General features: G+C 39.9%; 1 protein-coding gene across 2 annotated transcripts; it reads left to right on the plus strand.

Moving 5' to 3' along the window:
- Positions 1–336: 336 nt before the first annotated feature.
- On the plus strand, positions 337–13,104 carry LOC107810235 (3-hydroxyisobutyryl-CoA hydrolase-like protein 1, mitochondrial). 2 transcript variants are annotated; one of them, XM_016634992.2, is made up of 14 exons: positions 337–659; positions 760–840; positions 1,181–1,249; positions 1,389–1,452; positions 1,822–1,901; positions 8,256–8,339; positions 9,066–9,150; positions 9,981–10,066; positions 10,180–10,301; positions 11,122–11,182; positions 12,183–12,281; positions 12,369–12,470; positions 12,551–12,592; positions 12,719–13,104. In XM_016634992.2, the coding sequence occupies exons 1-14, from the start codon at positions 537–539 to the stop codon at positions 12,836–12,838; spliced, it is 1,218 nt and encodes a 405-aa protein (XP_016490478.2). In that variant the 5' UTR covers positions 337–536; the 3' UTR covers positions 12,839–13,104. The 2 variants fall into 2 exon arrangements, with proteins under 2 accessions (XP_016490478.2, XP_016490479.2); XM_016634993.2 differs by lacking the exons at positions 1,389–1,452; positions 1,822–1,901 and having other exon boundaries at positions 341–659.
- Positions 13,105–13,350: the final 246 nt, after the last annotated feature.

The raw sequence follows: 13,350 nt of genomic DNA on the forward strand, positions 1-13,350 counted from the left end.
CACGTGAGCATCTTGTGCTACAATTGTTATTAAATCTGCTATTTTAAAAATAAATCAAAAGCATTGTTATTTATTAAATAGATTCTTAATTAGTGCTCTACAACGTAAAAATCCCTTGTTTTTTTAAGCTTTAGCTATTTCTCAATCTAGAATTTTGTAGGATATTCCAAATAATCTAATATTGAATATTGTTTTATGGTCTGTGCCAAAATTTAGGAGCCAAAATACAGGGTTGAAGTACCTGGTCAGAAGGAATGGCCAATTTGTGGGCCTTTTTTGCACTTGTCAACGGAATTTTATTTTATTTTTGCTTCAAAGATGGCACATGTGACATGAAACTAATATAGAAAACTAGAAAAGCAATCTGAGGTTTGGCTCCTATTTAATGGTCACGTCAAATGTGAGCCGTTTTTGACAAGCAATCTGTGATTCTATCTCTTATTTTGCTGTTTCTTCTGTGTATCGAAGAAAAGACAAAGACTACTACTTTACCAATATAAAGAAAAATCTTTGACAAAAAGAAGCCAAACAGAAATATGCAGAGTTTCAAATCAGCAAGTATTTTGAGGCGTTTACTGCAGAATTCGCGCTTGGTTTCTCAGTCCAGAAGCTTTTGCAGTGTCTCTAGCAATGGCCTTGTTGATGAACCCGAAAGCACCGTCAGTTCTTCTGATTTTTTTTTTAAATTTTTGTCAATCCAATTTATGATTCTTTATCTAAAATTCCATTTGGTTTACAAATATGAATTGTATTTTTCAGGTGTTAGTGGAGGGAAAAGCTTCTTCGAGAACAGCAATCCTTAACAGACCCCATGTGTTAAATGCTCTCAATTATTCAGTTGTTAGTTTCCTGCCTTTTAAAGACCTTTACTTTTTACTTCTGTTTTTGCCATTTTTGAAATCGGTTGCTCTCTTTTTAGATTTTTGATTAAAATCGTGTTTTGAAATCAGAATCGTGTTTTTATGTTGAATTTGCTGTTGATTTGGTCTTGGGAATGACTATCCATGATACTGGGAAATCATAGTACTCCAGTTGGTTGTTGGCTATTTGAATTTTCACCTTATTGGTGAGAGTTCGATTCCCCACCTTGTAATCCCCTCCCTATTTCCCCTACACCCCATTTATAGTTATAATTTTTAAAAAATAAATAATAAAATCTCCCTGACACTGTTGTGTTTAGGTGGATAGATTGCTGAAGCTGTACAAAAATTGGGAAGATGATCCTGCTATTGGATTCGTGGTATTGAAGGTAATTTGTTGAGTAAATTTTCTGTTTGAATTTTTATATGGCTTCTCCTATTATTGTTCTTCTGGATTATTTTAAGGGGAAGTTACATATGTTAATCTACTGAGTAATAACTGAGTCACTCTATTCTTTAACGTTGAAGGGAAGTGGCAAGGCATTTTCTGCTGGGGGTGACATTGTCACTATTTATAATTTGCTAAAACAAGGTATGGTACGTCATTTTGACTGTTGTACTTCGCGGCGAACTTGTTCATATTCTGCTATGTTGCAAGTGATACATGGTTAGAGGACTTTTAGATATTTAAACACTGTCGGTAATTGTATAATTGGGTTGTGAAGAAGTTGTTTAGATGTGAATTATCTTAATTAAGCTATTTGTGTCGGTAGCTGGATGTTCTGTTGTTTTTAGTGAGTAGGCAATTGATATCTATTTATATTAGGGAACAATTAAAACGTTTCTGCATCGTTTTAAAAACTGCAGCAGGCATCTTCATGCTGCCAATTTTCTATTACCTCAATTTTAATTTGATCTTCTCCATTCTTTGTGTAATATTATTTGTATTGGATGGATGCAGGGAATCTTCAAGACTGTAAGGATTTTTGTTGGACAATAAATAACTTAGTATACGTTGTTGGCACACTCTTGAAGCCACATGTAAGTATCATTATTGTTCAAACATCAGATACTAAAAGAAGCTGTTGACTTGAATTTTCTTCTGTTTTCTGCCTCTCAGGCACTCACCCCGAGGCACTTACCTTTCATGAATCCTAGAATTGTACTACCACCCTCCAGGAGACAAGCCCATCGTGACCAAAACCCAGCTAGAACCTCCGGCGTACGACCACCCACGCGCCCTCACGCGCGGCCCTGTTCCGGCGACTTCTCAGCCACGCGCCAACGCGTGAGGCATATCCCGGCCAGATCTGACTTTTCCCCTTCAGACAGCCTCATCGCGAGGCTGTTCCGAGCCTTCCCGTCCAAAAAATTCCAAATTTCGACGACTTTTACTATTTTCCGGCGAGGGGTGAGGCTTTCTCCGACCAGACCTCACTACTCCTTCAGACAGCTTCTTCGCGAGGCTTTTCCGAGCCTTCCCATCCCAGTTCCTCCTAAATCAGAAGATTTCTTCTATTTTTCCGGCGAAAATCTTGAGATTCAGGTGGCATTCTATGAATTTTCCGGCATCATGCAACACCGGAGCTACGGATAGTATTTTGGGACGGTCGAATTTAGATATGATGGACTCTAGAGAGAGAAGCTCCTACTTCTCTCTAGAATCTAGAAAGCTGGAAAACATGTCTTTCGTCAAAGCTGCCTCTTGACCAACCCTAGAACTTGGGAGAAGATGCCATCGAAAGCTCGACGTAGGACAGGAGCCGCACTTCTCGCTGTCTCAGGAGCACACCCTCAGGCGCAAGGGTTTCTTGGAATCTTGTCTAATTGGGTCTTTCTCCAAATGGGTTGGTTCTCCAGAGGCTGTTAGGAACTGGGCAGCAGAGGTATGGAACGTCAATGACGGACTGAAAATATCGCAACTGGGGGACACGCAATATCTCTTTCGATTTGTTGACGAGTCTCAAGCTTCAAAAATTCTTGTCAAAGGAAACAAGTGGTTTGATGGGAATTTCTTAAAGCTAGACAGATGGGTGGAGCACGATGGGTGTCTCGACCCTCGTTTCCCCGGCGAAACTTTGGTGGTCAATATGGTGGGCTCCCGGTGCATCTTTGGTGTCTTGATCTATTTAAGAAGATTGGGGAAATCTGTGGGGTTTTTATTGATGTCACTTGCAGCCTACACGATCTCTCGCGAGTGAGGATTGTGGTGAGGAAAGGGGGCAGAATCCCTGTCTCTACTGTGGTGGAAGATGGCTACTTGAGTTACAGGGTTTGGTTGAGCCTTGAATTTTGCCCTATATTTATGTCTGTGGTAGTGGTGGAAGAAAAGGGAAGGTCAAATAGAAGGGAGGGGAGGGAAAATCAGTCTCTGAAGGGAGGGGAGGACTCATCGGATTAGTGGACTAAGCCGGAATCAGATGTTAGATCAAGAAGAGACGGGGGATTTGAATTTGGGATCAGTGGACTAAGCCGGAATCAGGTGCTAGAACTGTTGAGGGAGATTGAGCAACCGTCTTTTTATAAAGTTGCAGGGAGGGAGTTGGGTAAAGTTGTTAAGCAAAATAATTTAGGGGACGTAGTGGTATATCAGAGAAGGGGCCGGGTGTGTGACAGAGAGAAAGGGACCTCGGCAAGGGGTGGGGGTGGGGAAAAGGGGGCTATTGTTACTTATGGAAGTTAAGATTCTTTCATGGAATGTGAGGGAGATGAATGACCCAAACAAAAGGGCCATCATCAAAGTGGGAGTTAGGGAGGGGGGTGCCAACCTAGTTTGTTTTCAGGAGACCAAAATGGAAGTTTTGTCGGATGCGATCGTGAGAAGTGTCTGGGGAGGTAGTTGTGTGAAATATGACTGGGTCCCAGCAGCAGGAAGTGCCGGGGGCATTCTACTTATGTGGGATGATAGAAGCTTGGAGGTAAAGGAGATTAAGAAGGGAGTTTTTTCTTTAGCAGCTCTCGTCAAAGATAAAGTGAGTGGGGTGGAGTGGGGATTTGGGAGAGTGTACGGACCAGTAGGGGAAGGGTCCAAGGTGTCTTTCTGGGAGGAACTGGCCAATATTATGGGGGAATGGGACATTCCATGGGTTCTAGGGGGAGACTTTAACACTATTAGATTCCCGGAGGAGAGATTAGGGTATTGTTTGATTTCTAGGGCCATGAAGGAGTTTTCTGACTTCATCAATGATCACTTTCTCATTGATCTTCCTCTGTCTGGGGAAATGTTTACTTGGGCCAGGGCGGAGGATTCCAACTCAAGGTCTAGACTTGATAGATTTTTGATATCGCCCTCCTGGGATGAGCTGGTGCCGAATGTGCTGCAGATTCCTTTACCCAGGCTGACTTTAGATCATTTGCCTATCTTGCTAGATGGATGCAGAGGGAGGGGGGTGCGTGCTCCTTTCCGATTCGAGAACATGTGGTTGAAAGTGCCAGGATTTGGTGACAAAGTGAAAGAATGGTGGACAAGCTACGGTTATCAGGGTCACCTTCATTCCGTCTGTCGAAGAAACTCAAATTGCTCAAGGGAGATATTATTAGGTGGAATAAGGAGGTTTTTGGGAGGGTAAAGGTCAAAATGAGGGAGCTTATGCATGAAATGGGGGAATTAGAGAGAGGGGAAGGGGCGAGGGAGCGAGATGAATCTGAGAAAGCGAGATTGGGGGAGGTTAAGAGGGAAATAATCGAGTTAGCAATTGCTCAGGAGACTAGATGGCGGCAAAAATCGAGGGTGCTCTGGTTAAAGGAGGAGGATTCGAATACCAAGTTTTTCCACAGGGTTGCGGTTGCAAATCGAATGAGAAACTTCATAGAGTCCTTAATTGTGGACGGGGTGAGGATTGAGGGAGAGGAGGAGGTAAAAGGGGCGATAGTGAGGTTATATGAGAACTTATACAAAGAGGAAGTTAGTTGGAGGCCTATTTTGGGAGGAATAGAGTTCGACCACATAGGGGAGGGAGACAATGAGTGGCTAGAAAGGGCTTTCGAGGAGGAGGAGGTGCACGAGGATGCGTCGAGTTGTGCTGGTGACAAGGCCTCCGGGCCTGATGGCTTCTCCTTGGCCTTCTTCCAGCTTTGCTGGGACACCATTAAGGGGGAGTTGATGGAAGTCATTGAATACTTCCACGTGAATGATGTTTTCGAGAGAAGTATCAATGCTTCTTTTATTACTATTGTGCCTAAGAAAGAAGGCACATTTTGTATCAGAGACTACATGCCTATCAGTCTCGTGGGGAGCATTTACAAGATTATTTCTAAAGTGCTCTCAAACAGACTCAAGAAGGTTCTTGACGTATCTGTCTCGTCCTCCCAAAATGCGTTTGTGGAAGGTAGGCAGATCCTGGATGTTGCTTTGGTGGCAAATGAACTTGTAGGCTCCAGAAGGAGAAATAGAGAACCCGATTTACTATGCAAGTTGGACCTTGAGAAGGCTTTGGACCATGTTAATTGGGAGTTCCTGGATTTCATTATGATGCGGATGGGGTTTGGGGAAAGATGGAGGGGATGGATCATGTTCTGCATTTCCTCTGTCAGATTCTCTGTCCTGGTTAATGGTAGCCCGTGTGGTTTATTTGGCAGCTCCAGGGGTCTCAGGCAAGGTGACCCCCTATACCCCATGCTATTCATTCTAGTGATGGATGCTGTGAGTAAAATGATGGATCGTGTGGCGGGTGGAGGCTTATTGAGAGGATTCTCAGCTCCGATCGGGGTGCTCAGTGCCCGGAGAGTCTCTCATTTGCTTTTCGCAGATGACACCCTGGTTTTCTGCGATGCCGATATGGATCAGTTGACCTGCCTGAAGCAGGTCCTGCAGTGGTTTTAGATAGTATCAGGACTCAAAATCAACCTCGGTAAGTGTGAGATTTTTCCGGTGGGTGAGGTTGCTAACATTAATGCTTTGTCTCATGTTCTCAAATGTAAGTTGGGCTCTCTTCCCACTACTTACTTGGTTATACCATTGGGTGCTTTACATAAGGATACTACGGTTTGGAATTAAGTCATTGAAAGGGTTGAAAAAAGATTAGCAGGCTGGCAAAAACAGTACTTGTCAAAAGGCGGTAAGGAAGTGCTTATCAAAAGCACTTTGTCGAGTATCCCTACCTATTACTTGTCCCTGTTGCAAGCTCCCGTGAGCATCACAGAAAAACTGGAGCGACTTCAAAGGAATTTTCTTTGGAATGCAACGGATGGAACTAGAAAGTTTCATCTAGTTAATTGGCAGAAAAGTACGATTCCACGGGAGAGGGTTGGAGGACCAAGGCAATCACAACACCGTTCGGGTGTGGCATGTTGAGGAGCATCATGAAGAACTAGGAAGCTTTCTATGGCAACATCACTTACAAGGTGGGAGATGGAAGGAGAATCAGCTTTTGGAATCACAGGTGGGGTGGAGAGGATACTCTGAGGGCCTCTTTCCCCCATGTCTTCAGAGTTTCAAACCAGAAGGAATTGATTGTCCAACAGATTCGTAAGGAGCATGAAGGGGGTAGTATGGGACCTCTCTTTTAGAAGGAACATGCAAGACTGGGAGATCGCGGAGCTCCAAAATTTGTTGGCATTGATATACGGGCAAGACAGGCCCCATCCATCTTGCGATTCTTGGAGATGGGGGTTGCGTGGCGATGGTTTGTTCACCGTAAAGTCCTTTTACCAGAGTATGTTGGTGAGAGAGGAGGCTACTTTTCCATACTCCTCGATCTGGATTCCTAAGGCGCCCATGAAGGTGTGCTTTTTTGCATGGCTAGCGGCGAGGGGAATGATCTTGACAGCTGAAAATCTGCGATAGAGAGGAATTACACTTGTTAGTTGGTGCTACATGTGTAAAAGCTCAGGGGAAGAAGTTGATCATCTTCTGTTGCATTGCCCTGTGTCCTCGGGTTTGTGGAGGGCAATCCTGAATCTTTTTGGTGTTCAATGGGTGATGCCAAACACTGTAAAGGACATGCTATATAGCTGGGCCGGTTTTCGCAGAAGAAGCAAGCAAAAGGCATGGAAGTTCGCCCTGTTAGCTCTCATGTGGATAGTTTGGGGAGAGAAAAATAGGAGAGTTTTTGAGGGGATTGAGTCTCCTTTTTCACATCTTAAGAATAGTCTTTTATCTTTGATCGCTTTTTGGTGCACCCATATAGCCCCTACTTGTGTAGAAGATTGGGCGACTTTTGTAGAGAATCATGTTGTGATGTAAATTCTCTACTTTTTGGTATACTTCTTGTATGCGGGAGCTTTTTCTCCCTTTTGATTAATACAATTTACCTTATCAAAAAAATAAATGTTGTAGTTACATGTCTTTTATGTTGTGATCTAACTGTGCATCCAGACTTCCACATAATAAAATATGCTTCTGTAGTTGGAACCTAAGAATTTCTAAAAATATATGTAAGTTCTATTAGATGGTGAATCAACATTTTCATCTTATATTGGCCAATGCATATTGAAATTTTAACACCTTTGTACTTTATGCTGGCAGTTTCAAGGATACTCTTATAAAAATATCTGGATTTATCTTTTATCAAAAGAAATATCTGGATTTATTAGAAGATTACTTGGTTCTGTTAACTGGATTCTCTCTCATCTTATTGTGACTAAGCTGCTGCAAAGGCAGCACCTCGCCAGTTAATTACACCAATCACTTCTTTTTGAATTAAAAAGGTATTCAGAGAGGTTAGATGTGTCTTGCCAAAGTTTGATTGGATCTTATTCACAAAATTGGATCTTATTCACAAACTTGAAATGGTAGCAACATTACGATATCATGCTGGCTGCTATACAATCTTCATAACTATGCCTGTTGAGGAAAATATAATCAGTCACATATTCATAAGTTTAAAGAACCTTCTTAGACAAATGCAAATTTGATTCAATTATTCATAGATATTCAACTCCATTTTCTTAGTTCATTCATAGTTCTCTTGCTGCTGTGTTCTTTGACTTCTGAAATGAAAGATTTGGGATAAGCTATTGTTGATGCTCAACAAAGTGGTCACCTGTTTAGACCTATACTTTGTCTGTTCCTTTCTGCCCATGAAATTATATCTCCTCAATTTTGGAAGTTGTTTGTTTTGTTAAAATCATGTGATCATTTTCTGCTTTGACAAGGTGCAACCTTAATGGTCTTTTTTTTCTTTTATTAATCATAATATACGTCTTTTTTTAGTTCAGAAATCCGGTGTGCGTTTATCAGTAGTTATATCATCCTTATCTCTTTGTATCTTTTTATCGACTAGAGCCTTTTGCGCACTTTCTGATGTGAGTTACTTCGCTCTCTCACCTCCTCATTTCCATGTTAAAGGAATTCAGTCATTGCATATTCAGTACTTGTCATACTTCTGTTGACATTAGCTGGTCCCTGGATGCGGTTTCCAAGTATAGATATTAATCCTCAGATGCCATATGCAGGTTGCTCTTTTGAATGGAATTACCATGGGTGGTGGGGCTGGCATCTCAATTCCTGGAACTTTCCGTGTTGCAACTGAGAAAACTGTATGGAAAATATTAGTTGTATTTTGTTTGCATAAGTTTTTCATTTGTTGGTTCAGAATAAATTCTCCTAGTTCAAGAACTGCTAGACTACATTGCTAAGTAATGTGAAGTTTCATTTGTGCTCTAAAGCTTAGTGACTTCACATATCATGAACTTTCTGTTCTTTTAAATCTGAATAAGTTCTCTTCAGGAAGAAGTTCAAATCCTAGTGCTACAAACTTATTCAGCAAATTTTTCCTCTGCCCCTTCTCTTGCTTTTCCTCTATTGACTGTTTTGGCCTCATTAGTTATTCTCTATTTATGAGTTCAACCGAGTTAATTTGATAAAATTCATCTTTTAATCTTCTTAAATTGAATGCTCTATATTGATGAAATTTCTTTATACCAAAAAATTAAATAGTAATTACAATTGTATATTATCAAATCTTTTGACTTTTCGTGATGAAGCTTGTTTATTTCCGTTATATATGACTTATAACCACAGGCTTAGCGTTTGAAGTGCTGAAAACATTAAGATATCTTGGTCTTATTTAAATGCTATGACCTGATTTTAAATTTCTCAAGAACTAAAGGAATGTGCAGGAAAATAAATTTTTTATCGAACTTAATAGTCAAAGAGTTCTATCAAATTTGGCCGGTGTGCGAGGTTATAGTTTAGGTGTTTCAAGTGCTGTTAGATTGATTTTTCAGAGTTCTTATAAGGGTATTGAGTCTTGTATCATGTAGGTTTTTGCCACACCAGAAACATTGATTGGTTACCATCCCGATGCTGGGGCGTCATTTTACCTTTCACACCTCCCTGGTTATTTGGGTATATTCTTTTGCTGATCTCATGCTGTGGTTTGGATCCATCAGTAACTTCTATCATGTCATGTAGCTGATCGTCTTTGATGATGAATTATCTAGTTGGAAACTACTTTTCTGATCCCCGCCACTCCCTAGCCCCCCCCCCCCCCCCCCACACACACACACACCCCTCCTCTTCTCTGGGGAGATGCCCATCTTCTATGAGAAAAAATAAGCTTGTCATATCTGGACGTTTCCCTTCTTATATGCTTGTTATCAAAATATTTGTACTAACGTGATGTTCTTTTTACTTCATCTTATTTTTCCCTATCTCTTTGGAACTAAGCTTGTGTTCCTCCTCCTGTTTCGTGTATTTTGAAGATTATGACTTTGAATCCTGCCTCTGTTCAGAATTTGTCTGGACTGCCATTGTTTCTTTTTTTTTTTTAAAAACAATTTAACTTCATACGATGATGTTAATATGTAGTTCTGTCTATTTAATATTTAGCTTTAAATGGTGGCAGACTAAAATTAGTGGATTACAAGCGTTTTATTTGTGGATATCACCGATAACTCATAACTCATGCTAGATCATGTAGCACTGCATCTACATGGTTGGCTCTTTGATGACTTCATATTCTATGGCATATAAATGTTAAGCAACCTAATGCACTCATGTCAGCTCATGTAAGCCCTATCTATCTTATGCTACTACTATTTTGTGGTTCCAAGTGGAATATGTTTTTAGTATGCTGCCTCTCTCTCTGTCTCTCATCTGTTTCGAGATTTGCTACTGCCTAAATGAAAGAAAAAATCAGCATGGAAGAAAGCAATTTAAATGTTTTCAATTTGCAGGAGAGTACCTGGCCCTAACTGGAGACAAGATCAATGGAGCAGAAATGATATCCTGTGGGCTTGCCACTCACTACTTACACAGTGCAGTAAGTCTAATACCTGTGCTTAAATTTGTTTTGCACCTAGGTACCAATAGCATACTTTGGTTATTTGACTTTTGCTCTGAAAACTGCTTCTCTGCCTTCTCCAATCCTCTCAGAAGCTTCCCTTAATTGAGGAACAACTTGGTAAATTGATGACTGATGATCCCTCAGTGATTGAAAGATCTCTTGAAAATTGTGGAGAGATTGTCCATCCAGATCCAACAAGTGTACTTCACAGGTACCTGTCATCCTTGGTAAACATGTAAAATGTAATGTCCATAAATATGTTAGTTCTTGCTACAGTTTGAAAGGGGGTGGACTGATACAAATTACCATTTTGTGTTATGGGCTGCTATTGGATTTGAAACACCTTTTCTAGTTGTTAATCAAGAATATATACCACACCAGTCAGCGGATTCCCTACCTACATCTTCGGGGAATCCCATACACATTTCTTATAGAACATAGAAAGAAGCTCTTGGTTAATTGATTGAAATCATAAATGGACACACTGCAGCCTTGCTTCAATATCTTACCTGCTGTTGGAAAGCAAGTTATAGGTTTAATTGGATGAGACACTTGGCCTTATTTCATAACATTTTTCATACTACTCAAAAAGAAAGAATTGCAAATCAATCTCTTACTTTCTTCTTCGAGGAATCAAATTGGTAATTTCTGGTAAATTGTTTAATTTAATAAACACAAAATCCTGCAATTAGCTCTTCATATTTAGCTTCATTAGATTTGTAAGTGGCGAAATTGTTTTTTCCATTATAGAGAAACTGGTAATGGCACCAACTTTTCCTTGAGTTATATTAAAATACATCAACTAGTGGAACAAATTTTCAGCTCTCTGAAAATTCACACTTCATTCTTAAAACTTTGTGGTTCATGATAACTTTTGTCATAGTTTCGCATGGATCTTTTGGTTTTTGTATGTACTCTTGTTCAACCTTTTGTTTTTATAAAAAGAAATTCTTATCAAGTTTGTGTGGTCTTGCTTGCAGATCAATCTGTATTTGATAGCTTAATCTAATCCATCTTTTCTCTTTCTTTAGGATTGAAACTCTCAATAAATGTTTCAGCCATGACACAGTCGAAGAAATTATTGATGCTTTGGTGAGCATATAGTTCCTCTGAATGTGTAACTTGTTTCCCAAATATATGCTGAAAAGGTCTCTGAAAGATACAAAATTCTGATGTTATTTGTTTTTAATTTGCTTAATATCTCTAGTGAGAAAAGAAAGAACAGGAATTAAACATGTGGTATTCAGAAGGTAGAAGCCTTGCCAACATAGGAGGGCGAAGTAAGCCTATATAGGATAGCACATCTTAATTCCACTAGACTGGGGTGTGAAGGCTATTACCGGGTAAGAAACTCGATCAGATGGGCATAGAGTCAAACCGTGGCCAGTAGAAACATTATTCTTTTCTAGAACGGTGGTGTTTGGGCCAATTTGCTCGCATCTCGACTATTCTAGCAGGTACTTGCTACTCGCCAAATATTAGGGAGATAGGAAGAAATCACCTAGCCTTTGTCTCTGACTCTCTACTAGATTTGAACCTAGTCTCCCATGGTTTTCACTGACTTCATTGACTATTAGGCTATAGTCTACACCCTTAGGTGCCAGTGGAAACATAATTTTAGTTGATCAATGCAATAATGTTCAGCATCTGATTGCTTTGCTTTTAATACCTCGGCCATCACAAGTTACCACTATTTGAAAAATCTGAAACAACACAATGATCATTGCTCAGCATACTCTTTGCTTGCTCCCCGGGGTTCAAAATGTACCTATAGGTCCTAGTGCTATTGTCACACTAACCTATATCTATCATTCTTTGGGCAAAAGCATATTGTGGAAATTCTAACATCCCCATATAAATTGCACGGAGAAGCCTTTAAATGCTGCACTTTTTTGCACCATAGTACAAACTGAGTCATTTGCGTTTGCATCTACAACCTCTGGGTGCTCTTTCGAGCGAGATGGATTTTCATTTTGTTTCTAAAATACTGACACTAACGTATTTAAGTAAACATATAAAGTCTACTACATGCGTGGAAGTTTTGAAGGACGGGTGTGATTACATTTTTAAAAAAAAATTTGAATTTTGCCAGGAAAGTGAGGCAGCCAAGAAGCATGATGCATGGTGTATTTTAACATTGAGAAAACTACGAAAAACAACCCCACTGAGCTTGAAGGTTTCACTGAGATCTGTAAGTTTTTTTTAGATAGAATGTTCTCCTTTTCCCCTCTGCCATCAGGGCATTGTGAGATGACCCTCCAACAATGCTTCCGATCAGATACGCGAAGGTAGACATCAAACTCTGGACCAGTGTCTAATTCGTGAGTATCGAATGTCAGTGCAAGCTTTCTCTGGACAAATAACTAATGACTTCTGTGAGGTAATATATGCTGCTCAAAAAAGGTCTCAGTGCTAAATTCCGTAGATGATCATCACAGTGTACTAATATCTTCCTATCAGGGGGTTCGTGCACGGCTTGTGGATAGAGATTTTGCACCTAAGGTAAATCAATATTATTGTGGACCAATATGCTATTTTTATGAATTATGATCCCCTTCCCGGAGGAATTTTCCTAACAGTAAACTTTAACCTTGGAGAGCATTTCTTGATTTATGTTAAAACGTGCAGTGGGATCCTCCAAGCTTGGATAAAGTAACAGATGACATGGTAGATCAGTATTTTTCTCGGCTAACAGCATTTGAACCTGAACTAGAGCTACCTACACAGCAGCGAGAAGCATTTACATAATCTTTGGGTAGAGCAACTTCTCAACTTTGAAGCTAGCAGAAGAATAAGAAAAGGAGAAAAAACAATCTGTGAATGTCATTTGTCTTTCTTTACAGAATAAACATTGAGCAGTTAAGTCTGGATATAGTCGCATTTGCAAATCTCTTTTCCGTACATAGATCAAAACATTTCTTTTTTGTAACCAAAAAACACAACTTTTAGCTAGTAGGCCGTGGGGATTAATCCTCCCTATTCCAACTTCAGTAGAGTAATTGATTTTTACACTATCAGAGCGTTTTAACTTATTTACTATATTACCAAATTAGGTTTGTTATAAAAAGTTACAGTACTTTTTACTAGGTCATTTAACCTAGTGGTATTGCATAAAAATAAAAATATACATGAAAACACATACGGTCAAACTCTGAATTGATACAGCCACAGACACGCTCTGATGTACTAGAATTCAATTGAAAGACCCATAGTTGGGATACCTAACCTTCAACTAGAATTTAGTTTGCCTTTAATCAGTG

The sequence above is a fragment of the Nicotiana tabacum genome, chromosome 19 (genome assembly GCF_000715075.1).
Source record: "Nicotiana tabacum cultivar K326 chromosome 19, ASM71507v2, whole genome shotgun sequence".
In the NCBI taxonomy this organism is placed as follows: domain Eukaryota; kingdom Viridiplantae; phylum Streptophyta; class Magnoliopsida; order Solanales; family Solanaceae; genus Nicotiana; species Nicotiana tabacum.

Coding starts and splice junctions, on each gene's coding strand:
- LOC107810235 (XM_016634992.2), top strand. CDS start 537: ATGCAGAGTTTCAAATCAGCAAGTATTTTGAGGCGTTTACTGCAGAAT. Junction 10,067..10,179: donor CTCACTACTTACACAGTGCA/GTAAGTCTAATA, acceptor CAATCCTCTCAG/AAGCTTCCCTTAATTGAGGA. Junction 12,282..12,368: donor TGAAGGTTTCACTGAGATCT/GTAAGTTTTTTT, acceptor GCTTCCGATCAG/ATACGCGAAGGTAGACATCA.